We start from the raw sequence: 26,573 nt of genomic DNA, 5'->3' as shown, positions 1-26,573 counted from the left end.
TGCCATGATGATAATAGACTAAACCTCTGAAACTGTAAGTCAGTTCCAATTAAATGTTTTCCTTATAAGAGTTCTGTGGTCACTGTGTCTCTTCACAGCAATTAAACCCTAAGTAAGACAAAGATAAATAGAACTCACAGCTACCACAAAAGGACTCAAGTTTGTTTCATAAAACCCATATGGTGGCTCACATCCATCCATAACTCCAATTCTAAGGAATTAGACTCCTTCTGCCTCCCTGGGTACCAGAAACACTTGTGATACACATACATACATGCAGGCAAAACATTCATAAATATATAACAAAACATTTAAATTAAGAAAACCTAAAAAATTAATCAATATGGTGCAATGAAAAGTAAAGGCAGGGGGCTGGAGAGATGGCTCACAGATTAAGAGCACTGACTGCTCTTCCAGTGGTCCTGAGTTCAATCCAAGGCAACCACATGGTGGCTCACAACCATCTGTAATGAGATCTGGCCTGCAGGCAAAACACTGTATGTGTAATCTTTCAACAACAACAACATAAAAGAAAAGGAGGGGGGGAGGGAGGAAGGAAGGAAGGAAAGGCAGACTAGTGCCAAGTTAATTTTTTAGTAAAATTTCTTGAGATTTTTTTAAAAGCAAGTCAGCACAGCAAATCAGGCCTATAATATTCAATTAAAATCAAAGCAAAGGGGACTGATGAGATGGCTCAGCAGGTAAGGGCACTAGTCACTAAGCCTGAAGACCTGAGTTCACTCCTTAGGTCCCACATGGTAGAAGAATACTAACTTTCACAATCTATCCCTCACTGCCACACATATGCTGTGGTATGAACAGTATGTGTACTGCATACATACACATACATGATTAAAGAAATGTAATTAAAAAGCAAAACATATGCCACTTTAACCATGATGTGCCAATATGGCACCTAGACACAGGTAATGCTATAAGCCAAGAATCTCTCATGTCTCAGTAGTGCATTTCCAGTATCGTTTTAATTCTGGCACTTAGTTCTTCATCAGTAATAATTGTTTTTGTTTTACCTTTTTGCTAATTCACAATTAACACAGAAATGAGGAAATATGCTGGTATGACAAATTCTTTAATTTAAAGCCATGCTTATAGTTCTAGTACCTGGGAGGTCAGAGGCAGGAAGATTAGCTCAAGGCCAGTTTCAGTTACATAGTTTGAGGCCAGACTGTGCTACCAGGAACAGCTATGTCCTTTCTCCAAAGCCAGAGCATAGTAGATCTTTATAAACCAAGGGCAGAATATCCATAGAATACTATAAGTTACTTGCACAAATTCATATCTCATCCTCTAAAATGTATGAACAATGACTAGATAATTATTCTTAGAAATATGCATCCAAGTTCTACCTGTGGCTATCTGGAATGATTTAAGCATGAAACCAAAATAGTACTTCCCAGCCAAACTCAAAAGCAGAGACAGCAGTCAAACTTTTAAACACAACATAAAAAAGTAGCAATCGCTCACAAATGCACCAAGTGACTGCATTGCAATGCTAATTTTACAGCTACTTGCTTTTGGCAAAAATCTTAAAACTGTCCATCAGAAAGTGAATTTTAAACCAAGGAGCTAAGTGGCACACAACTTTTATACAGCAGAGTTTAGCAGATTTCTGTTGAGTTCAAGGCCAGCCTGTCCTACATAGTCAGTCCTAGGTCAGTAAGAGCTACAGAGAGAGAGATCTCATTGGTTATAGCACTGGCTACTTTTCCAGAGGCCCTGGGTTGGATCCCCAATGTCCACATGGTAGCTCACAATTGCTTGCAACTCTAGAGCCAGAGAATCCAAGCCCTCTCCTCTGGCCTCTGCAGGTGGCTGCACACGTGTGGTGCATATACATGCAGCTGACCACTCACTTACTAAAAAGAAAAGAAATAAAATCTCAAAAAAATGTTTAATAATTCTTAAAAAACAAAACACTGAATTGTTTGTTTCTAAAAAGATTGCCATCACATTTGCAAGCCTCTAATCCTAGTACTCGGAAGTAGAATGAAAAGTTTGAGGCTAACTTCAGCTATATAATAAGGCTTTGTCTCAAAACACACAATCTAAATTGAAAATCAAATAGAACTAAAGCCCAGAACCAATATTTAAAACATGCAACCAGCTTTGTTTCTAAAATGTCCTAAAGTTGAGTATAACTCCAAATATTTGTAACTTCGTTGTTAAGATAACAGAAGTATATCTGATTGAAGTATTTAAAAGAAGCAGAGGCATCACTGCCTATAAATGTCTATAAAATTCTTTTCCATTTGACGATTCTCTTGTTCAACTAAAATGAAATACAGTATCACCCATTTTTCAGTGGGAAGAGGTGACAAACTTAGAGACAATGGCAAAAGCCTGAAAGCAAGCCCAAATCTATCTCTAGAGCCCTTCCACCAAGACTGTTCTCATGACAGCATGGCACTGAGCTCCACAGCATCTACCTACTAGAATTAGAGAAACATGGGGATCAAGTGTCATCTCCCAGGATAATGTTTCTCCCAACTTTTGAAGACCTCACACAATTTTTTCTATTATTATTGTTATTTCCAAAAGCCACCTAAAATAGCCTACAAGATAGCATTTATGACACACAACAAGCAGTACTGTCACAGGAACCTAGAACTGTAGAACCAGCTAGTAAGTTAGCTAATGGTAGACTACTCTTTCTTTTGGAATGGACTGGGGAAAAAGTATTACAGCAGGAAAAAAAAGTAGCATAAAGCACTGAAGGTTGTTTAAGGAAATAATCTTCTTCCCATGTCAAACATGAGAGCAGTCACCCAAAGATGAACATGCTCAGCATTCTTTTATAACTTGTTCAAAAAGCCAAGAATTACATATTAATAATGCAGGTTTCAATTTTCTGAACCCAGGTGTCCCCTATCTTATACATGGAAAGTTCTTAACAGTTAGTAAACAAATAACAAGTACATTGTTGTTTTTATTTCTGTGTAATTCAATAAAATGGTTCAGAGTTTGCATAAAAACATACTAAAAACTCCATTTTGGCCTGGTGTGGGGCACACTGCAGCACTCAAGAACATGGGCAGGATTATGAGTTAAAGGTCAGCCTTGGCTACACAGCAAGTTTGAGTGTAGTGTATGCTATGAACCTCCTCTCAAAAAAAAAAAAAAAAGGAAAGAAATAAATTGGTGCTGGAGAGGTGGCTCACCAGTTACTACCATTTCCTTTTCTTGCAGAAAAAATCCAGGCTTGGTTTCCTGAACCCCTATCAGGCAGCTCACAATATATAACTCTAGCCCCAGGGGATCTGATGCCTCTGGCCTCCCAGGGTACCTTCTCTGTCATGCACATACTCACATGCAGACATACATGTCTACATATAATAAAAAATAATAAATCTTTAAAAAACAAAACCGGGGAGCCTAGTATACAAGCCAGCAGTAAAACACTTGCCTAGTGTGTTTAAGACTCTGGGCTTGAATCCCATCCCAGAACCAATGAATAATAATAATAAAAAAACCCAAACAAAAGACTAAAATATGACTCCAAATTAAAATGAAACCAATCAAAATCTAAAAGCAAAATGTCATGCACTAAATAAAGACCATCTAAACCTAGCTTAGCTAAAAGTGAGGCTAAATCACTTAGGAAGGGTCTGCTTAGTTCAGTGTTCCTTCCGTAATCAAAGCATGCATCTATACGATTTTGAAACAGGAGAGACAAAAAAGGCCTTAGATTTTAGATATTCAACAAACCTCTCATTTTTAAGAAAACAGTTATGAAATAATGCAAATTTCAAAATGGCAAAAGCGAACAGACAAAATATATTCTGCAAATTAGAAAAATGCCAAAACATCTCCCCACAAAGTAAGCATTTTTAGAGCTTTGTACACTTCAAAAACAAAGAATTAGTAAATGAAGGGAAGCAGGTGAAATCCCTCCATCCATGCAGAGTGCATTCCCACCTCTTTCTGCCTGTGATGCCCACCATGTGAATTTTGATCCAATCTGAGTCCTAGCTAAGGATGCACAACAGAGAAAAATTCTTCTTGTCAGTGTTCACAACAAGTTTTTCATGTCTACATTCAAGTATGCAATTGTATGCACAGGTACACACAGATCTGACTAAACAGCCATTACCACAGCGTATAGAACAGGGTTTTCAGCTGCACTGTCCTTACAAGGTAATGCAACAGCTTACCTGTTCTGTACAGAATTGGAATATGATCTGTAGAAAGCTTATGCTCACTCCGCACCCCAATCAAGAGGGGGCTCCCTCGCCTGAAATGCAAGATGAGTCACAATCAAACCTTCTGTATAAATTATGTACTAACAATACAAAATTTAAGTATGAATTCAAAATTCATTTTAATTTGAAATGTAATGCTCTTCAAGTGATTTAATTTAGAAATGATCATGATGTTCTTAGAGCAATAAGAACATTTGAGATCTACTAACAGAAGGATATCTTAAATCTGAAGGCAGGATCCTAAGGATATGTTGGTGTCTGTGTATAAATGAATGAAAATTCCACTTCACATTAAAAGGACAATTTACAATACAATGCTTTAAAATATGAGTTACATATATATATATATATATATGTATGTATGTATGTATGTATATATATATACACACACACACATATATATATACTTGTATATACATTATACTTAATGTATTTTATGTATCATACATATACATATCTATAACATGCTATCAAAACTGAATTGAACTTCAGGTATAATAAAATAACTACATTAGAAAACTGAGTCCCTAGGCCACACCTGAGTACTTCTAATAAACCGTTTTCAACTTGCAAATTACAATTACATTAAAGTTTTGCTGAGACAGTGAAGCCCTTCTTCTGCAGCTGCTTCATGCCAGCACTCTGAGTGCTGACAGAGAGGCTATATGGCCCAACAAACTCAAATAGTTGCAATCTGACCTATTGTGGAAAAAAAAATCACCAACTTATATTTTACAACACTGCATTTTAAATTGTTCTTCTGCTCTAAGAACTTAACGGTCATTTATAAAACTCTTTAGCAAAAATCTAGCAAAACCAGTGGTGGTACAATTACTTAAGAATGTGGAATGTTTCCAAAACATATGGAGAAAGTTAATGCTTTGGAGCTGAAATTAGAGAATATTCCATATCCAAATTCATATAGAGCTACTGTGCTCACCAAAGACAAATCACAACACCAAAGTGTATTTGCTTTACTATGAGATTCTGTTAAAGAATGGTACAAGAAAGGAGTATATAGAAATAAACCTCTAAGGTAAACCTCTAAGAAAACAGTAAAGGGCCATTCACAAGCTACTGAGAATTACCCTGTAACCCGAATGTTTCAAAGTGCATGTTATTGTTAGTCTTAAATCTATTGTACCTTGTGCCAACTGCTTGCCCAGGAAAATGAACACTTTTAAACACAAGTGCAAAAGCTCCTTCCTATGGAGGAAAAGAAACATCAACAATATTCCTTGTTAATAATTATCAAACATAAAAACATTTAAAACATACCGGCTTCTGCATGGACACTTCTGTTCACAGCAGTGTTTTTTGAACTAGTTTTTGTTCTTAAACAAGCCACCATTTTAGATGTTGCAGCAAGATCCCCCTAACATTCAAGTCCACATTTTAGGTAGATACTGATTCCTGAGCTCTGGTGTGAACAAACTAACTTTTACCATCAAGCTTACTTCCAAACACTGCTTCTAAAGGCAGTCCACCTGGAAAGTCACCTGTGTGCATAGCACATTTCTCAACAGACACATATCTCTCAGACTATTAATTTGTTCAGGAGGTCAGAAATAAAAAGATCCCAGACTCCATAACCAAAACCCATCTTTGGCCCTCATCATCATATTCCACTACTAATCTCCACTCTTTCTGCCCTCAGTCTAGGGCTTAACAATATACACAATCATAATTATTAAATGGGATGAAGCCAGACAATGGTGGCACATGCCTTTAATCTCAGCACCCAGGAGGCAGAGGCAGGTAGATCTGTGTGTTTGAAGTCCAGCTTAGTCTACATAGAGAGCTCCAGGATAGACAGGGCTGTTACACAGAGAAACCCTGTCTCAAAAAACCCAAATAAATAAACAAATGAATGGATGAATGAATGAAAGATGGCTCTCTGTTAAAAGCAATGCTGCTCTTGAAGAAGACTTGAGTTTGTTTCCCGGCACCCACACTGAGCAGCTCACAGTCACCTGTACCTCTAGCTTCAGAGGGTTCAATGCTCTCTTCTGGCCTCCACAGGCACTAATACTGATACCTGAGTCTACACATGTACACACAGAGGTGTAAGCACCCGCACACATACACACGCACGCACCAGATGCTGAAAATAAAATACCTTATAAATAAAGCTGTCTATTGTTAGAGTATTTTGAATTAAAAAAAAATGAATCAGCATGGTACCTGCTCATCAAACCTCATTTTAAGAAAATTATTTGATTAGCATTTGATTAGCATTATATTGATTATACTATTGATTAGCATTAATTAGCATAACTGTTTTGCACATGTGTATGTACTGGACATGCATGTTAGTATGTGTGTGGACACACATGGTTGTTATAGATGTGGGTGTGTAGGCACATGTGTGAGTATAGGTAGAGGCCAGAGGTTTGATGCTGGATATCTTATTCTTATTCGATTGCTCTGTGCCTTATATACCAAGGTAGGGTCTCTCATATGACCCCAGAATTTGCAGATTCAGCTAGTGCAGCCAACCAGACAGCGTGCTCCAGAATCCAGCTCCACCTCCTGGGAGCTGGCACTCCAAAGAGGCTTCCATATCTACCCAGCATTTCTGTGGGTGTTCCGAATATGAACTCTGGTCCTCAAACCTGCATTGCCAGTGCTTTACTGAGGAGTCATTATCCCAATCCTAAACAGTAATCTTAAAAAATATGGTTTTATACCAGTTGTTGGATAACTCTCTCCACCAAGGTAGTAAAACTGACGTCCTGACTTTCCCAGTTGTCATACATGTACTTGACAAGCTTAGCAATGGTTTCTGTATCTGTTTCAGATTCAAAGTCATAGCCTTTGCTTTCCTGCAAGTAGAAAAAAGAAGACATTTAAATAAACACAATGTTCAAATCTTTTTTAACTTAATGGTTCCTTTATATTAGTCTTTTAAGATTTTTTATTAGATTTATATTTTTTTATGTGTGGATGTTTTGCCTGCATATGTGCCTGTGCATGAATGTTGTTTGGTTCCCTTGGAGGTCAGAAGAGGGCATCAGATCCCCTAAAACTAGAGTTACAGACAGTTGTTAACCACCATCTGGGTAATGAGAATCAAATCCAGGTCTTCTACAAGAGCAACAAATATTCTTAACTACTGGGCCATCTCTCTAGCCCCCATGCAAGCATTTTCTAGAATTTTTTGCCCAAAAACCAAATGAATTTCTAATTGCATGTGTGCACATAATATGTGTGCGCATAGTGTGTGTTTGAAGGTTAGAGGACAACTTTGAGGAATCAGTTTTCTCTTTCTACCATGTGGGTTTCAGGTAATGTACTCAATGCCATCAGGTTTCAGTGGCAAACACTGAGTTATCTCACCAGCCCCTAAAATCTTACAAATCACTAACTTTTTTTTGAATCTCATACTGAATTTACACAAAATGTAAATTAATATTAATTTAGTTAAAATTAGTTTATAATAAGTTTAATAAATGATTCAATTAATTTAAGATTAATTTTAATCAAAGTCTGATTATAGAGAAACAAAATGTTATTGAGTACAACTCCATACACTTAACATATATACCTCATATGAATTAAATCATAAATAATTAAAATATAGTGGGAATATATAATATTCAAAGTACTAGTTTCATAATGAGTAACAATTCTTTGGTGATCCTCAACTGTTGAGTAAAGAGTCTTTGGTTATACATGGCCATGTAAATTTAAATTTAAAATCAGGTTTCTCTGTCACAGAAGTTCAGGAGTCCCATATGCACAGCTCCCACTATGTTAGGTACAGAGAGTTCCCATCACTGTAGAAACTCGACAAAGCTGAGGTGGCACTGTCTCAGTACAGCACACAGTTAGCCCTCAAAATGACCCCACAAGAAATCAGAGCTGCTCCACTGTCAACAGAGAGAAATACAATAGGCCATACACCCTGTGATTATCTTGGGAATTACTTGAGCAGTCTAAAGAAATGTTGCACGTCCCTGACTCTCAGAAGTATTCTCAAAGATGGTGTCTTCTGGGGTCATTTTACTTACCAAAAACTTTTTCAAGTCTTTGTAGTTGGTGATGATTCCATTATGAATAACAATAAATTCTACAAGACATTAAAGTATTGACAAAATATAAGAAGTCTGATAAATGCTATGATTGTGGACAGATTTTCCTTTATATTTTCTTTGTTTTTGTTTTTGTTTTGGGGGTTTGAATCCAGGACCTCCTACATGTTAGGCAAGCACTCTGCCACTAAACTACCTCCTGGTCCTGCTATTTCATATTTTTGAGACAAGGTCTCCCTATATAGCCCAGGCTATCTTTGAACTAGTAGAAACCCTCCAGCTCTGTCACCCAAGTGCTAGGGTTACAGGCACACACTACCACATCTGATGGTGAGTAGATTCTTCTCAAAAAGTTAGTATACTAGTGAGTGTCCTCCAGGTCATATGCTTCTTACTGTGCCTTGCCATCGGACAACTCAACAGCACTGTTCCTGTGCTGATGCACACAGTGTTAGTGGGTACGTCCATGAGGAAATGTACCAGTTCTGACCTCTGCTACACTCAACTACTACCCTAACAGTAGAGAATGAAAGGAGCAGAGCAAGTCTCTTGCACCTGTTTCCTCACTTGCAAACCGCTACTCTACATGATCACTCTCAGTCTCTGTTCATTTATTCTTTGCTTAAGTTTAAAAAGAAGTCTTTTACAGCCGGGCGTTGGTGGCACACGCCATTAATCCCAGCACTCGGGAGGCAGAGGCAGGAGGATCTCTGTGAGTTCAAGACCAGCCTGGTCTACAGAGCGAGTGCCAGGACAGGCTGCAAAGCTACAGAGAAACCCTGCCTCGAAAAACCAAAGAAAAAAAAAAAAGAAGTCTTTTACAACTAAAACAATCACAGTGAAACTAAATAAAGTCTAAGAACTCATAATTACATAATTACCAAGTTCTATAAATTGATTTATGTAAGGTCCAGATGACTCCTGGAATGTCACATGAAAATGTCAAAGTAGCATTCCAAGAGCAAATAAATATGAGAGATCAATTTCATCTATTTTTTATTAAATGATGACTGAAAAATGTTAAAAATAGATAACCAAGAATTAACAGTATTATGTGCAGCCATGACAGTATACAGTGTGGCTTTAAATTCACAAATCAATAGAATAATTATGGCTGGGTACGGTGACACATGCCTTCAATCCCAGCACTCAGGAGGCAGAGTTAGGAGGATTTCTGAGTTCAAGGCCAGCTTGGCCTACATAGTGAGTTTCAGGCCAGCCATGGCCTCATAGTGAGTCCCTGTCTAAACAACAACAAGAAAGAATAATTATTACTAAATACAATGGTTTTGTTGCCTTGGCTGGTCTCAATTCCTAGACTTAATCACTCTTCCTACCTCAGCCTCCTGCATAACCAGAACAACAGGCATGTGTAACCACATCTAATGTAAATCTAATTTTATATTACAGCATTCAAAATGTTCTGTATACTGAAAGATCTCACATTTGTCTCAAAAAAAAAAAAAAAAAAAAAGGAGGCAAGGAAGGGAGGACCAATGCAAGTTCAAGGCCAGCCAGATCTACAGAGTGAGACCATGTTAAAAAAACAAACAAAACAGAAAAAAATTGAAGACATGGGGAAACACTAAATAACATAACAGTAGTAGATGAAATTAGTAATACCTAGACCACAGGAAACTTACAGATAAACAACACATTAAATTACAAGATAAAGATAAAACGATTGGCATATTAAAGTTACCAATCTTTATTACTGGAATTCTAAAATAACCTATACAAGGAGGAGGGTTGAAGTTTGGTGATGGGATCAAGTTTTATATACTCCCTGACTATGTTTTGAAATTTCAAAATGAGAATCTAATTAAAATAACATTAGCACCTTGATTCTCCTCCCATCACTGGCCCACTAAGATCATTTCCAAGTATGCACAAGCTATTCATACCATTATTTTTATCAGAACGTTGGGGGTGACTATTGACAGGACTAGGTTCTCCATGTGTTGCCCAACGGGTATGAGCTATTCCAAGATGTACATCAAATTCTATATCCAAGTCCATATCTTGCTGTTCTGTAAAAGATAAAATTTAAAACTAGCATTTGATAATGCTACAGATTAAGTTATGTTAAATATAACTACACCAGCATCCCCATCGACAATGTTTGTGTTTCAAGTTGAATGCCTACAACTGCATAGCATGTGTTTTCCTATACCATGTCATTATGGTCTGTGGCCATAGCGTTTTCTGCTTGAGACGTGACAGCAGCGCTAGCACCAACTTGTTTTTTCTTCTCAATTTTAGATAAAAGGTTCATCCTTACCATATCTCCTAGCAGACTCAGTATTTGATATTCCTTCTTTCCCTGTTAATTAACAACTTTCACCCTCTCCCTTCACAAGAAGCACCTTCTGGATTTTCTAGCAGATCAGCAAACCAGCATTAGCATCTCCCATTTGGGGTCATTATCAAGCAAAGTAAAAACCATGCCAAGTGGAGACATATGAGCAGGCTACCTATGTGAGGCCTATCCCTCAGGATGGCTCTTCTGAAGCTTCTTCATGTAGAGGTCTGAGCTTGCCCTAAACCCACTGTACCTAATTTCCTTTCTAGTTGCTATGATCATTTCTGAAGCTCAGAGACAATTTAAATCTAAGCCGTTAACAAAATCACTTTTCTTCTTTCTCTTCAACCTTTAAGTCTTCCTCAAAATGGATTCCACAAAAGGAGAGAATGGGAAAAATCAAACTAAGTACATTACTGTGAACTTCTTCATCCAGTGCCTTAACTTTCCCTTTCTTCTTAATGAGTTGGATTTTGCAGGCATTGGCTTCCCAGTCTTTGTCATTGCCGCCATCAAGTCCCACACCTAAATGAGTAAGAGGTAGGTAAAAAAACAACACTGAGAAACTGGTTGTTAAGAGCACCAATATGAGGCAAAAATAATACTAGTAATAATAATAATGGGTAATTATATATTCATCTAAATAATTAATTTACCAAGTAGACTTTCTGAAAATCTATTATGTGTTAAGTGACAGTTGCTTAAAACAAAAAATGAAAATAAGGCTGGGGTTGGGGCAGCTCAGTGGTATTTAGCAGGTATTGGGTTCAAACCCAGCATCAGAAAAGAGGGGAAGAGAAGGAAGGTCAGGAAAGGGATTAAGAGAGCTCAATTCTTGTCTAACAGTCCGTTGAGAAAACAGACAAAGACTAATGATAATCAAAATGAAAAAAATTTTCAAGAGCATTACTATTTAAGACATAAGAAAAGGAGCCTCCAAAGCTGACAGAAAACATAATCAGCATTCTTATGAGAAGATATGTTGTTGGAAAAGCTAAAATTGGAGAATTTGAACAACTAAGGAACAGGACTAGGTATTACTTAACACACCACTAAAACAGGAAATGAGAAACCAACACTGCTATCCTTAGAAAGACTAAGGTTGGCCCTTGATTTGCATCTAGGATTTTAGATTTCACACATGAAAACAGTGTGTCCCTCTGGGATGAACTGCTGGCAGGTGCTGGGCACTGTGCTCTGGGCCCTGAGTCATCAGAGGCTTACCTAGTAGACAGCATCCACATGTACCACCTCAGCCTGCTGCTAGGGAAGTTGAGTATACCCTGTTAAAAGAGGCCTGGTAGAAGCTGGAGCCTGCTTCCTGCAGACTTCATCCTACACCTGTTCCCATTCCTGACTGAGATCTGGAGCCTTCTGCTGTAGTGAATCACAGTGCTATGCATTCAATTCTCTGATGAGGCTCATGAGTCACTCCAGGAACCATGGAATAGGAGCTTCCGGTGGATCCCAACACAAGGAGCTAGAGTCAAACTGACTCTGCCAGAAAGTCATTTTTACTTAACTTGTCATTTAGATAAACAGAGCATCTTGGCTCGGGATATCCCTCAATAGCAGAGTGCTTACCCAGCATGTACAAGACCCTAAACTTGAATCTCCAGCAGCTCACAGCCACATGTAGCTCTAGGACCTTCGCTCATGCACACACACACAATTTTAAAAATCAATAAACACTTTAAAAACAACAAGTAATTTATTAGGTAAGGTGTGCTACAGCTTATTCTCATTAAAATGTCCTATGACTTATGGTTTTTAAAAATATTTATTTTTTTTTAATGTATATTGATTTGCCTATATGAGGGTACTGGATCCCTTGGAATTGAAGTTACAGAGATTGGTGAGCAGCCATGTGGGTGCTGGGAATGGAACCTAGGTCTTTTGGAAGAGCAGCCAGTACTTTTAACCACTGAGCCATCTCTCCAGCCCCCATGATTTATGTTTTCATAGTCAACTTTTGCTTTGTTTTATGAGACAAAGTCTCCTGCAGTCCAGGCTGGCCTCAAACTTAGTAGGTATCTGAGAATGACTTTGAACTTATCTTCCTGACTCTACTTCCTCAGTGCTGGATTACAGGTATGAACATCAAACCCAGTTTGTGTGTATGGTGCTAGGGATGAACCAAAGCTTCAAGTATGCTAACAAGTAAACCACAACCCCAGCCCTATAGCATCATTCTTTACAAAAGAAATTACTGTAAGAGCCAATATCCACATAAATGATAATACTGTTGAAATGACATAAGGAAACCCTTTAGACATGACCTGCATTTACAAAGCAAACACAGAGTTAAGTCTCCTAAAAATAATTAAAATACTACTTAAGAGTCAAGAATCAATGCAAATCCCATAGTATATTTTTAAAGAAAATACCAGCAGAATCATATCCTCTGTACTCCAATCTCTGAAGGCCTTTGATTAGAGTTTCCAAGATTTCTCGTCTTGTTCGGGGAACATGGTAATTTAAATAGGCAAATATACCTGCAAAAAATAAATATTTAATAGGCAACTCAAATGAATCAAACCTGATTTAATTATATTTAGGCTATGCAAAAATATATAGCTAGAGTTCATTTTTAGAAAAGAAATAAACCGTCATCTCAAATTATTTAGAGCCCATGGAACTTTTTCAAAGAGGATCTTCTTTTAATAAACATAAAAGATTAACAAAAATATGTCCAAATAAATGTCTAGTTATTTTTAACGAAGCTTATAAAGCTAATCATTTACCTCCTAAACTGCCATTTTGTCAACTAAATTTATTTTTTAAAAATTAAGTAAATCTGTGGGCTATATCCTATATCCCATTACATTAATCACAAACCCACACACACCCCTTCTAGTAAGTATTTTAAGCCACCATAGTTCCTATACCTATAGAGTTAAAATGACTGTTTACTTCCACTATCAATAATGTTTAGGGATAAACTGTTTAAATTTTTCATTTTGGTTTTTTGAGACCGGTTTCTCTATTTAACAAGCCTGCCTGCCCTGGAACTCTGTAGACCAGAATGGCCTCAAACTCACAGAGATAAACCTGCCTCTGCCTCTGCCTCTGCCTCTGCCTCTGCCTCTGCCTCCTGAGTGTTGGGATTGAAGGTATGCACCACCACCACCTGGTGACAATTTTATTTTATTTTTCCAGAGCTGGAGACTACATGTGAGTTAAGTGTTCTATCATTCAATTACAACCCAACACAATAATTTAATAATAAAAAATCTAAGTATATAGCTGCCTCAAAATGTCTTGAATCGGGTTCAGGTACTTATAGAAGAGGAAAGTCTGTAGAAGCCATAGGTAGAAAAGGACCAGAGCCAAGTGTCTTCAGGACATGACAGGACTTCTGAACTCATGAACTCACAACAAATGTGCTTGCCTGTTCTAACATGGAGTGGGAAGGGGCTCATGAGCCCCGCCCCTAATTGAAGAGCTAAGGCTTCTGAGGGAGAGAATCAGTTGTCTTTAGAGTGTGACTCCTGGTAGGTCTTTTCACCCTTTTATATCTCTAAAGTCCTTCCCCCCAACCCTTTTCTATTCCGTACTTCTACAAGGGTGACATTGATTAGAACAAGTATTTGTCATTATGTGTCATTATGTTCACTCAACAATGTATCCTGCGGTTTTTCACTCACATTCCTGAAAATGACAGGGTTTCACTGTTTTTATGACTATTATTCTATTGTTACAAACAAGCACTTTCCTTATCCATTTGCCAATTAAAAGCATGATTTGTATTATGAAAGTGCTACAGTAAACATGGGGTTGAAATTTTCTTTGGCTTATGGATTTCATCTCAAATGCCCACTAGTGGAATTGCTGGATAAACCTTAGTTTTATTTTTAGTTTCTAAGATACGATGTTAAGTGCAGGTGTGTACATGCCACAGTGCATATATGGAGACCAAAGGGCTGCTCTTGGGAGTGGGCTCTTCTACCATGGGTTCAGGGGATCTAACTCAGGTTGTCAGGTTTGCACAGCAAATACTTTTACTGTCTGAGCCATCTCACAGGCCCCCATTTGAGACAGGGACTCACTGTGTAGCCCAGACTGGCACAAAGTTACAATCCTGAGTGCTAGGACTACAGATGTGAAGCACCGTGCCTGATTCCCTAATACTACTTTATAAAAAAAGTAAAGAAATGCTAACTACAAAAACAGAATTTTTTGTTTTTGTTAGCTAGCTCAAATACCTGGATTCAAGTAATCCCCAACGCAGTTTCACAAGTAACCTAGGACCATCAGCTTGTACCATTATGCCCAGGCAAAAGTAAGCTGTACCTGAAGTATTAACACTTGTTTTAAAAATCTATTACTACTTAAAAGCTATTTTAAAATGTTTTATTACATTTATTTATTCATGTGTACATTTGTGCATGCACATTTATGTGAAGGTCAAGAAGAACTTGAAAGAGTCAGTCCTCTTCCTTTTTTTGGGTCCCAGAGATAGAACTCCAGTTGTTCAGCTTGGCAGCAAGCACCTTTACCTACTGAGGCTTTCTCTGGCCACCAAAGATTCTTAAATTGTATTTATTTTGTGTGTGTGCAGAGTGTGCCATGGTGTGAACGTGGCGGACAGAAAACAAGAGTCTTCTTGCAGGAGTTGTTCCTGTTCTTACAACATGTGGGTTCTGGGAACTGAACTCAGATCATCAGACTTGGCAGCAAGCACCTTTACCCACTAAACCATCTTGTCAACCCTGAAAACCCACTCTCCTATGTTTGATGAATTTCAGATTGCCATGGACAGGACTGTGACAGCACCCTGCAGCCACTATATTTGCATTCATTTCTGTTTCCTCTGACCAGAGAACAATCCCTTGAAGGCAACTCCCTTGAGTTATCTCTCCAAAAGAGATATCAATCACTTCATAATATCTTCAATACTTTCTAGATAACCTGAAATATACAGTTGAAAATTCCCAAGCCACAAGAAACAACACTAAATTTTGCTCAATGCTAAAATGAATAAGATAAAGGTTTCCTAACTAAAAGCTTAAAAAACTTGCGACAAACCCAGGCACTGGGGGCACAGGCCTTTAATCCCAGCGCTAGGGAAGGCAGGGGCAGGCAGATCTCTGTGAGTTCAAGGCTAGCCTGGTCTACAGATCAAGTTCCAAGACAGGGACTTACTGTGTAGCCCAGACTGGCACAAATTTACAATCCTTCTGTCTTAGCCTCCTGAGTGCTAGGACTACAGATGTGAAGCATCATACCTGATTCCCTAGTACTACTTTATAAAAAAAAGTAAATAAATGCTAACTACATAAACAGGAAGGGCTGTTAAACAGAGAAACCTTATCTTGAAAAACCAGTAACAACAACAAGAATACAAATAAATTGAGTCAAAGTTACTTGATGGAGAATGTCCTTCTGTGTATGTTTATCTTATTGGTTGTTGAATATAGCACTGTTTGGCCAACAGGACTAGGAGTTGAGGAGGATTCTGGGAAATGTAGTAAAGAAGTGTTATGATCCAGGCAGGAAGTGACATAGCAGTAAGGCTCATATATAAAAAAGGGCAAGAAGGAAGTCATTCCTTTTTTTCTCTTCCTCCTGCTCTCAGCTCTGGAGCTACCATGTGATCCTCCGGCAAAGAAAGGGAGCTAGCGGAAGGCATCCTCTATAAGATAAGTCTTATAAAATATATAGATTCATAGTAATTAAGACTGAGCTAGCAGGTGAGAAATCCTAGTCATTGGCCAAGCAGTATTTGTACCTAATATAAGTCTCTGTGTGTTACTTGGGACCTTAACGTGGGCTGCCTGGCTGAAAGTGCCCACATGGCAGCAGGACTTGGGCAGCTCTGCAGAAAGACTTATTGTTACAGAATGGTGTCAGTGAATGGGATCACCCCACACCCTGAAGTTCACAAAGGAAGAGGGGAACCTGCTGCCATGAGCAGCCAGTTACTGAAAGCCATGAGTGTCCAGGTGCCGAGAGACTCCTTCCCAAGACTAGTCAAGTGGCTGCAGAACCGGGCAGCTGGCAATAGTATTTCGAACAACCATGTAAACTTCACAAAAGCTTAAAAAGGTGTTGGGAGCCAAATCTCAGGGCTTGGAATGAGATCCTAGGCCATTCTTGGCCAGCCACATAGTTGTGTATTAACCTTTACATAGCAGCTCCTTAGAACCTCAGCTCAAGAAAAGAAACAACTTGACCCAGTCCTCCACCCACAGGCTCAGTCACCTGGGCAACCCTTCCTGGACCTCTTACTCATGAACTCTTTACCCTGCCATACATCCTCTTTGTGGCTTCCTAATAGCCTGCCTATACTAACACCAGGTGCACAAACAACCCATTCTGCCCCTCCTCATATCCTGCTCTGCTGACTATATAAGCCAGTCTGAGAAAAGTAAAGTTTGCCACTTGATCAGAATCCTGTCTTGTGGTTGTTCTTTCTGCGTCTCTTGTCCCCATTCCCTATCCCTGACTCTCTTGCCCCAGGTTGACGCCCTGCAGGTCGGGACAAAAAGGGATTTTAGCATCAAAAGAACAGAGACAAGCACGACTTCATTGTAGCAGCATTTTCTCGGGTGAGCTCTGTTTGCTAGAGACAAGCAGAGACTTGAGCGGTTTCCTTAGGAGATGTTTCCTGACTCAGCCTAAGTGGAAAAAACTGCAGGGCTTCCTTTTAAGAGGCCAGGATAGCTCAGTCGGTAGAGTATGTGGCTTTTGGAGGCTGTCCTGGAACTAGCTCTTGTAGACCAGGCTGGTCTCAAACTCACACAGATCCGCCTGCCTCTGCCTCCCAAGTGCTGGGATTAAAGGCATGCACCACCAATACCCGTCGAGTATGAGACTTTTGATGTGGGGTCGTGCTCCACGAAGCTGGCAGAGGCAGTGACCACATCTCCAAGCCGGTGGCATGCTCCTTGGAAAAACAGTGGCTAAGAAAGCCGCCATTTTAATTTTAGCATGTTGTTTAACAGTTAAAAGACAGATTCCAATGAAGAAAAACCTCTGAAGGTTTACAGTGTGTTTAAAATATATGTAGGCTTGTGAGAGAAAAAGAGGAAGAAAAAAAATAGAGTAGCTGGGTGGTGGTGGCACATGCCTTTAATCCCAACACTCAGGAGGCAGAGGCAGGCGGATTTCCACAGAGAAACCCTGTCTCAGGAAAAAAGAAACAAAACGAAGTAAAAGCAATAGAATAATAAAAAAGCCATGTAAAGATGGAAAATACAGAGTCTGGATACTATATGTTATATTGTTGTCTTTAAATTGTTTGATTGCCAAGGAAAGAGTTACAGCTGCTAAAATACATTTGATTATCAAAGTTATATATTTTAAAAATGCTTTGACATTTTACAATACTGAAAATCTATAACCTTTCAGAAAAACTTAATTAGGTAGCAGGAAATTAGTAATTAGTAATAATCTCACCTATGCCTAATAATCAACACCTATGCCTAAAAATTGTATCTCAACAATTAGAGCATTAAGATAATTGCTATTCTAGTTCTGTCATGGATTTTTCAGGTTTGGTGGTGGATAAGTGAATAAAAATATATTCAATAGTGACTGTAAAATCTAATATGGAGCCTCACAGCTGGAGAATGGCTACTGTAACTATAGAAATTCATTGAGATATATAGACTTTGGCAGCGTTAATTTTGATATGTGATATTTATTTGCAAGTTTTTATAATAAATTTTATAAAATTAAAATAATTCTAATAAAAATTTTAAAAACTTAAAAGGTTTGTGAGGTAACCATTCCTATAATCCCAGTACTTGAAAAGCTGAGATAGGATATCAGGAGTTGTGGTGGTTTGAGTAGAAATGGCCCCCATAGACTATTAGGAGGTGTGACCTTGTTGGAGTAGGTGTGGCTTTGTTGGAGGAGGTGTGTCACTAGGGGGTGGGCTTTGAGGTCTCAGAAGTTCAAGCTAAGCCCACTGGCTCACTCTCTCCTCCTGATGCCTGTAACAGCAGAACTCTCAGATCCTTCTTCAACTCCATGTTGGCCTACACACGACCATGTTTCCTGCCTTACGATAATGAACTAAACCTCTGAAACTGTAATAAGAGTTGTCATGGTCATGGTCATGATGTCTCTTCAATAAAACCCTAAGACAGAAGTTCTCAGCCTGAGAAACATCAAGTCCTGGGAAAGGAAGGAAACAAAATGATATGGAAGAAAAAATAACCTCTCATCTTTTTAAGTTTTAAATTTTAACTTAAAGGAAATGAGCTCAAAAGCAGGATCTTAGAAATATTTCAAATGTGTGCTAGCATGTTTGTTCTTCATAATCAGTGTTAAACTCCGTTTAACAGCTGTCCTACACCAGTAGGTACTATAACTAACAATTTCCTCTTTCAAAGACTTCCTTCATGAACTAGATCTGACTTCTATTTTCTTTTTGTTTTACACTTTTCTTCCTGGAACAAGATGAGGAAATAACCTGCAACCACAATGTCAGGCACTTGACAATAAATACAACTCATCAAACACAGTTAATTAGCTGGGAGTGGTGGCAGAGTCCTTTAGTACCAGCATTGGGGAATCAAGGAGTCCAAGGTTATTCCCAGCTACATAGTGAATTCAAGGCCAACCCTGGCTGCATGAGGTCCCATCTCAAAAGATAAAAGAAAAAGTACGTAACTACCAAATACAACACACTAGTAACTAACCAGCTTGAAAATTCACTACTTACAACTCTAAACTAATGTATATGTTTTGCAAAAACAATCTATTAGTTAAACAGTAAAAGTTAATTGATTATGAAGTCAGCTATTTTTTTTTTATTTTTTTGGTTTTTCGAGACAGGGTTTCTGTGTGTAGCTTTGGAGCCTATCCTGGCACTTGCTCTGGAGACCAGGCTGGCCTCGAACTCACAGAGATCCGCCTGCCTCTGCCTCCCGAGTGCTGGGATTAAAGGCATGTATCACCACCGCCCGGCAAGATCAGCTCTGAGCCCACTTTATCAAGTTATTGATTTAGTAATGGTTCCTCCTGAGAGACTTAAGAATGGCAGTAAGTTAAAGTGCATTATCATTGTCAGAGCTCTAACTTGAGTTCTATTAGGCCTTCCTAAAATAAAGTGACTATAATTAGGCATTTTAAAAAATGCAAGATAAATTCAAGAGATGCTACCAGCAAAGTGTCATCCATATTTGAAATCACAGCACTTGGGACACTAAGGCAGGACACTGAATTCCAGGCCAACCTAGACTATCAGCAGGACTCAGCTACAGAAAGAAAAAGACGGGGGCGGGGGGGGGGGGATTGAAAGGCTGGGGGTGTGGCTAGTGGGGCAGAGGACTCACTTAGCAAGCTGATTTTATGAGTTTAACCCCCCAGTAGCACATTGTACGTCCACAGGTTGCCTCACTCTCCTGGTGGACCCTTCGGTGAACATCCCTCCATACCTCCTCAGACGACACTCTTCAGCCCCGCACTTCCTCTACAATGCAGACATTATCTATCCTCTGAGCTCTACTCAAAGGAGCCCCTAGAGCGCCCAGACACGCTTCCAGGTGCCCTCCCCAGCCCCATTAGTAGCCTCTGACTCCCGAGGGCCCCACAATCTCCTGGGCGGGCCCCTCGTCCCCAGCATACTAACTCCGGCCGCCCCCTCGACCCAGAAATCCCCCATCTTTGAGTCCCTGCCCCACGGACGCCCTTCTCCCCAGATCGCGGCTCTCCTCGGGACCCTCGCTCTGCTCAGGACGCCCGCTCGCCCCACAGGCCACTTCTCCCCTCAGGACCCCCGCCCCAAGGCCGCTCGTACACTCGCGCAGCCCACCCCTGCCTTGGCTGCGCGGGCCCTGCGGCCGCCACACACCCCCATCGCGGCCCTTACCGCACATGATGCTGGTCGCGGGGCGAGGGCCGAGCGGTCGGGCGCGCGAAAGCTTCGGAAGGGAGGACGAGCTCGGGCCGGGGTGGCGGCGATGAGGCGGACTCCGGGATGCGACAGCTCAGACACGACAGCCGGACTCGCGGCTCGTCCCTCAACTGCCGCCCCGCCCCCGGCCACGCGCGCCGCCGCCGCCGCTCTCCCATTGGGCCGCGCCCGCGCCGCTCACGCGCAGGCCCGACCGCGCGCAGGCGCGGAGCTGCGGGCGCGAAGACGTGGCAGGCTCCCGCTCGCTCAGGTTCCTGGCCCCGCCCGGGGCGAGCCGCGCTGTGGAGGCGGAGTGGGAATGTTTACAAAACTATTTGCATCCGGGGGGGGGGGGGAGAGAGAAAGAGAAAAGAAAAGCCGGAGGGCGGAAGGAAGAGCCAGGGAGAGCCTGGGACAGACGCGTCGGTGTGCCAGAAGAACGGTGGCCGGAACTGGGCGGTGGCACGGAGGTGTGTGAGCCTGCAGGCCGCCCTAGGGCTGCCTTTCCGGTGACGACCTGAGCGGCGGGCGAAGGTGCTCGGCGCCCCACCCCCGCCTCCCTCGCTCTGTTCTTAGACTCCGGTGCCCTGGCTCAGGGGCCCCAGCGCTGCGCCTGGATTCGGAAAGCTGCGGGCGGCGTCTGACTGCCCACCTGAGAGGTCTAGAGGACGTCTGTGGACGCGGTGCACCCGCGATCGCTCATGCCGTAAGTGAGCGAAGAGAGGAGACGTGTTCCTGAGAAGTTAGCGGGCGTTTGCTTCCGGAAGGTTTAAATAGTACCTTCAGGCAAATGTACCAGGTTATCAGCCCGCTGTTGTGGCTCTAAAGGAAACAAATGTGTAGGGCCAACGGGGGCAGGCGTGCTGACCGCTGTTGAGCACTCTCAGCCTGTACCCCCTTCCTACCACACACGTTCGAGCCCTGTGTGCCCTCTGACCGCACCGACATTCAAACCTGCATTACTCTCTAGAGTCCCGCATCCCTGCCACTTTTAAAAGCGACTTTTTTTTCCCCCTTAGGTCTGCCTCAAACAATAAGCTTCTGTGTTAACGGCCTTTCTTTTTCTCCCTCCCCACTAAGTTCTAAGTTACTATATGAAGTAGTGGGTTTTCGAATAAACTAACACCTGCCTAGTATAGACCCTAGCAAGAGGTGGCGAATCAAAACTCTTGTGGTGGCTGGAACGATGACTCAGGGAATAAGGACAATCCCGAGAAGCCTGAGACCCATCCCTGAACACCACAAAGGTGTCTTCTTACTACACACACACACACACACACACACACACACACACACACACGTGTGCCAGGTTTACACCAAAAACCAAATGTTTTTAAAAATGTGGGGGTTTTTTGTCTTTTTCTTTTTTTTTTTTAAGCCATAGGCACGAAATTGACTGTCAACTGGTTATAGATGCAAGTAAGCAATGTTTTTTTTTTTTCAGTTTTTCATCACCTACCTCAAATACAGGCTAGAAAATGTAGTCAAGGTATTTCTCATCTAAAAGTGCTTCATTATTACAAGTCATTAAACATGTCCCTAGATGATCTTGGCAGAGTTAACACAGTAGACTGTTGGTTAATGGGCAATGCATTTCTCAGAAATGGACCCCTGGATAGACACCTTAGCCTAAAGACCAACTGGGAGACTACTAGGATGCTGCTGCCAAAAGTCCAGGTGTGATTTAAGTGCTTTGCATCTCTTGTTTGCTGGCAATAAACCTATTGATGCCACAAAGAAAATGGCAACAGTACTAGCGAAGCGTTCCAACTGTAGTAATGTGTCCTGCCATTTCTGCCTGCTACTAGCTCAGTCTCTGATCCATCTCCATTCTGCTGCTATCTCGGTAGGTGCTGGGCACCAGCTGAAAGGAAACTGTAAAGGCCCCAAATGTTCTCCAGTCCAGCCTTGAACAAGCTCACTAAACCACCAGGACAAAGAATGCTTTGTAACGATCTGCCAGCCGAGACATTACCCCTCCTCCTCTGGGCCTGTAAAAATAAAGCCTAGAGGAGAAATTAAACGATGTGTGAAGAAAAGAGGGCATCTGAGTCTAATCTGAACATCTGAGACCATGGAAAGCATTTTTTTCTCCTAACCAAACAGCACTGAACAAATTTAAGGAAGGAAGGAGAAAGGAGGGAGGGTTTTTGTCTATGGGTTTCTATTGCTGCAGTGAAACACCATGACAAAAAGCAAGTCATGGGGAGGAAAGGATTTATTTGACCTACATTTCCACATCACAGTCCATCAGCAAAGAAAGGCAGGAAAGGAACTCCCAACAGGGCAGGATCTTGGAGACAGGAGCTGATATAGAGGCCACGGAGGAGTGTTGCTTACTGGCTTTCTCCTCATGGCTTGCTCAGACTGCTTTCTTATAGAACCCAGTACCACAAGCCCAGGGGTGGCACCACCAACCATAGGCTGGGCTTCCTCTACCAATCATTAATTGAAAAAAAAAAAAAAAAAAAAAAAGCCTTACAGAGGCTGGAGAGATGCCTCACAGGTTAAGAGCACTGGCTGCTCTTCCAGAGGTCCTGAGTACAACTCCCAGCAACCACATGGTGACTCACAACCATCTATAATGAGATTTTGTGCCCTCTTCTGGTATGCAGGGGTATATACAGGCAGAACACTATACATAATAAATCTTTTTTAAAAAAGTGCCGTACAGCCTCTTATGGAGACATTTTCTCAATTGAGGTTTCCCCCTTTCAGGTAACATTTCAAGCTGACATAAGACTAGCCAACACAGTTTTATTTGTCCTCTCTTCATAGGAGTCTATTTTGATTAAATCTGGTGGCTCTGTGCTGTGACCCTACTATTATGCAATTTCATAAACTGAAGGCCACAAGAGCTCCTGGTCACTGAGTCTAAAGAAAAGGGGCCTGTGAGGTGGCTTAGTTGGAGGACACTTGCTACCAAGCCTAATGACCCGAGTTCTATCCACATAAGTCACATGGTGGAAGAAAACTGGTTCCCCAGGCTTATCCTCTGCCTTTCACACACCTGCACATGCACACAGACAAATATAAAAATAACGTTTCAAATGAACCATCATATAAATAGCCCTAAGATTTTTAACCTTCCCCATCTTTGTGATTTTTGTTACCCCTTATCCAAATTCCAATAAATATCAGTAAAAGTATTATTGTATAAAATGAAAAGATAGGTGCTAGGATATATATGTTTGAAATTTTAGGCAGTTTTGTAGAAAATCGTACCCAATGGGTAAAAAAGATGGTGGCAAATAGAAAAGGAAAAACACAAACTCAGCCCGAGGCCTGTGAGAAGAAAAACACTTAGACAGGAACTCAGGCTGAGGCAAAGTGTTAGGAGTCTATGATCATCCTGCAAAGAAGTTGCAGGCCAGCCTGAGACCCTGTCTCAAAACACACACCAGGCTGCAGAAACAGCTCAGAGATTTGGAGTGCTTGCTGTCCTTCCAAAGGACCAGAGTTCAGTCCCAGCACCCAAGTAATGTGGCTCACAATGTCTGTAACTCCAGCTCCAGGGCCTTCTCCTGGGTTTCACCATTACACAGGCCCGCGCTGCCGCCACCACCAACAGACAGCTACAGAAAGACCCCTGTGATGGGGGAAGTGCTTCTGTGTATGTGTTTGTCTTATTGGATGATAAAGTATTGTTTGGCCAATGAGACAGCAAGTTAGGCGGGACTAGGATTCTGGGAAATGTAGTAAAGAAGTAGTGATCCAGGCAGGAAGTGACATAGTAGGGAGACTCATATATAAGCAAGGGCAAGAAGGAAGTCAGTTGCCCCTTCTCTCTTCCTCCTGGTCTCTGCTCTGGAGTGATCCGCCGGCAAGAGAGGGTGCCAGTGGGAAGTGTCCTTGATAAGTCTTATAAAATATATAGATTTATGATAATTAAGACTGAGCTAACAGATGAGAAATCCTAGTCATTGGCCAAGCAGCATTTGTATCTAATATAAGTCTCTGTTACTTGGGACCTTAACGTGGTGGCAGGTGGAACTTGGGCAGCCTGGCAGAGCTGCCACATGGAAGCAGGGCTCGGGTGGCTTGGCAGAAAGACTTATTGTTACACCCCTGGCCTTTGGCTCCATGACTGCCCCAGCTTAATCTTGCCAAAACAGCCCTTAAATACAGACCTGATCGTGTCTCTCTGCTCCAGGGTAACTGCCCCACAAGATTAAGCCCATATACACATGAAGCCCACAGGTCTCCAGACACCTCCAGCAGCTCTGTGTCACTGCCCCCTGCCAAACTCTTCCAGCGCCTTGTAATCTAGCTACCCTGAGCCCCTAGAAGTTCTCTGAGAAATAAAACAGCCTCAAACCATCTCAAGCTTCAACAATTTTGCTTTTTGTTCAATTTTCTTTTTGAGACAGTGTGTCCCTGTATAACCCAGGCTAGCCTGGAACTACCTCTACTGCCTTAGTGCTGGGATTACAGGTATACACCACAACACTTAGTTCTTTATATCTGCAGTGACAGGTAAGGTCCTCACTTCATGTGGCACTTAGCCATGTCTGGCAGAATCAGTTCTGCCTTGCCCTCACCAGGCCTCCTCTAGGGCCCTCTGCCTCTATCCTCATCTTTCATGACAATGAGACAACCATCACAGAAGATCAATGCTCTCATCAAGGAAGCAGTGTAAAAGTAGAAACTTGGTAAAGGTCTTGGTCACCATGAGCACAGTCTCACCTGTACTGTGGGGACTGCCAGCAGCTGGCGCAGCACCAGGAGGTCCTGCTGAGAAGAAGCAGGAACAAGAGTCCTAGAGTAGGATGGTGACTTGAACTTTGGTGTTCTTTACTAAGTCTTCTTCATGACATGTTTGCTTAAAAAAAAAAAAAAAAAAAAAAAAAAAAAGCCAGCCTCTAGGCTGCAGATGTAGCTTGGTTGGTAGAGCACATGGCCAGCATGCCCCCAACCTTGGGTTCAATCCTGGTAAGCTACATGGTGTCTCCCTGTCAAGTCACTCTCTGTGTTCCTCTTCCCAGAATTCTCCTAGTCTGGTAGCTCCACCTATACCTCCTGGATACATCCTGCCCGTCCATTGGCCAAAACAGCTTTGTTCATCAACCAGTAAGAGAAACATATATTCACAGCATACAGAAGGACAACCCCTCTCACTCTCAGGTCACTAAGCACTCAGCCCTTTCCCAGCATGCACTAGGTGTAACCTGACCCACTGAGCCATAATGTTTGGCATGTGTGGTAGCAACTCCATTTCCACATGAAATCACACAAGCAGCCCAATGGCACAAATCACATAAAGTAGACTACACAACTGTGTATTAGGACTGCAACGCCTTCTTTCGCTCAGTCTAAACTCCCCATGAAGAGAGTAGACTGTGAACAACTGAGGAAGAGAAGACTGGCTTACACATGGTTCTACCTGCCAGCAAGAAAGACCCTTCCTGATGTGCCCCTGAAGAACTCCCAGGGAGCAAAACTGGATCTTTGAGTTTGACTATGGTAGAAAGGGTCACACACACTCTAGGTACAAACAGCTTTCAAGGCCCCTTGCTTTAGCCTAACTTCACCTGTCAAACCAGCTGCTTTATGGGAGCAAAACTTGGGGGCTTTCATAGCCTACAGTAGATGGTTTGGCTAGATGGCCATGGTCATGGAAGAAACAGGATTGGAAAATTGGAGGCAAGGATGTCTGGGGAAGAAACATTACTGATGAGCCACAAACTGTGAAGATGTGCCCCATGTGGCAGCTCCTGGAGTCTCAGCCGAGGACAAGTTAATAAAGCAGGGTAGAGGTAGATGACTTTCTCTGTGGACAGCAGGCAGCCTCTTTCCCAGACACGTGCCATTGCCAGATGGGCTCACACACAAAATGACTACCATGGGTTCAGGAACACAGACCACCACTCTTCATAGGTGACCTGGCTGCAGATGCTTCTGTGTACCCATTGAGCCTGGAAGATGGCACCAGTCCTTTCATCAATGGACATCATGGTGTTTTATTACTGGAGTCAGCACTCCAGGTAAGGATTTGCCTGCCCCGCATACAACACTTCTGGCAAAACCTACCACCCACAAATTTACACCCACCATACTCACACACAGCAGCACTCTGATAAGGGAACTCTTCTCACAACAGTTGAAGGGCAGCAGTGGGCCTGGCTCATTGACTTCACTGAGCCAGCTACATAAAGCAGCTGGATTGACAG

General features: G+C 41.5%; 1 protein-coding gene across 1 annotated transcript in view; it reads right to left on the bottom strand.

Moving 5' to 3' along the window:
* LOC103159270 (glutamine--fructose-6-phosphate aminotransferase [isomerizing] 1) overlaps positions 1 to 20,553 on the bottom strand; it is a gene marked incomplete in the record, with an annotated part of 35,966 nt that extends 15,413 nt beyond the window's left edge. Inside the window, 8 exon segments of the mRNA XM_035449040.1 lie at positions 4,173 to 4,252; positions 5,365 to 5,426; positions 6,911 to 7,045; positions 8,234 to 8,292; positions 10,159 to 10,284; positions 10,974 to 11,081; positions 12,944 to 13,051; positions 20,380 to 20,553. Coding sequence (XP_035304931.1) covers positions 4,173 to 4,252; positions 5,365 to 5,426; positions 6,911 to 7,045; positions 8,234 to 8,292; positions 10,159 to 10,284; positions 10,974 to 11,081; positions 12,944 to 13,051; positions 20,380 to 20,386 — 685 coding nt within the window.
* Between the last annotated feature and the right edge of the window lie 6,020 nt (positions 20,554 to 26,573).

The sequence above is a fragment of the Cricetulus griseus genome, chromosome 8, assembly GCF_003668045.3.
Source record: "Cricetulus griseus strain 17A/GY chromosome 8, alternate assembly CriGri-PICRH-1.0, whole genome shotgun sequence".
Classification (NCBI taxonomy): domain Eukaryota; kingdom Metazoa; phylum Chordata; class Mammalia; order Rodentia; family Cricetidae; genus Cricetulus; species Cricetulus griseus.
This window is presented reverse-complemented; position numbering and strand designations above follow the sequence as displayed.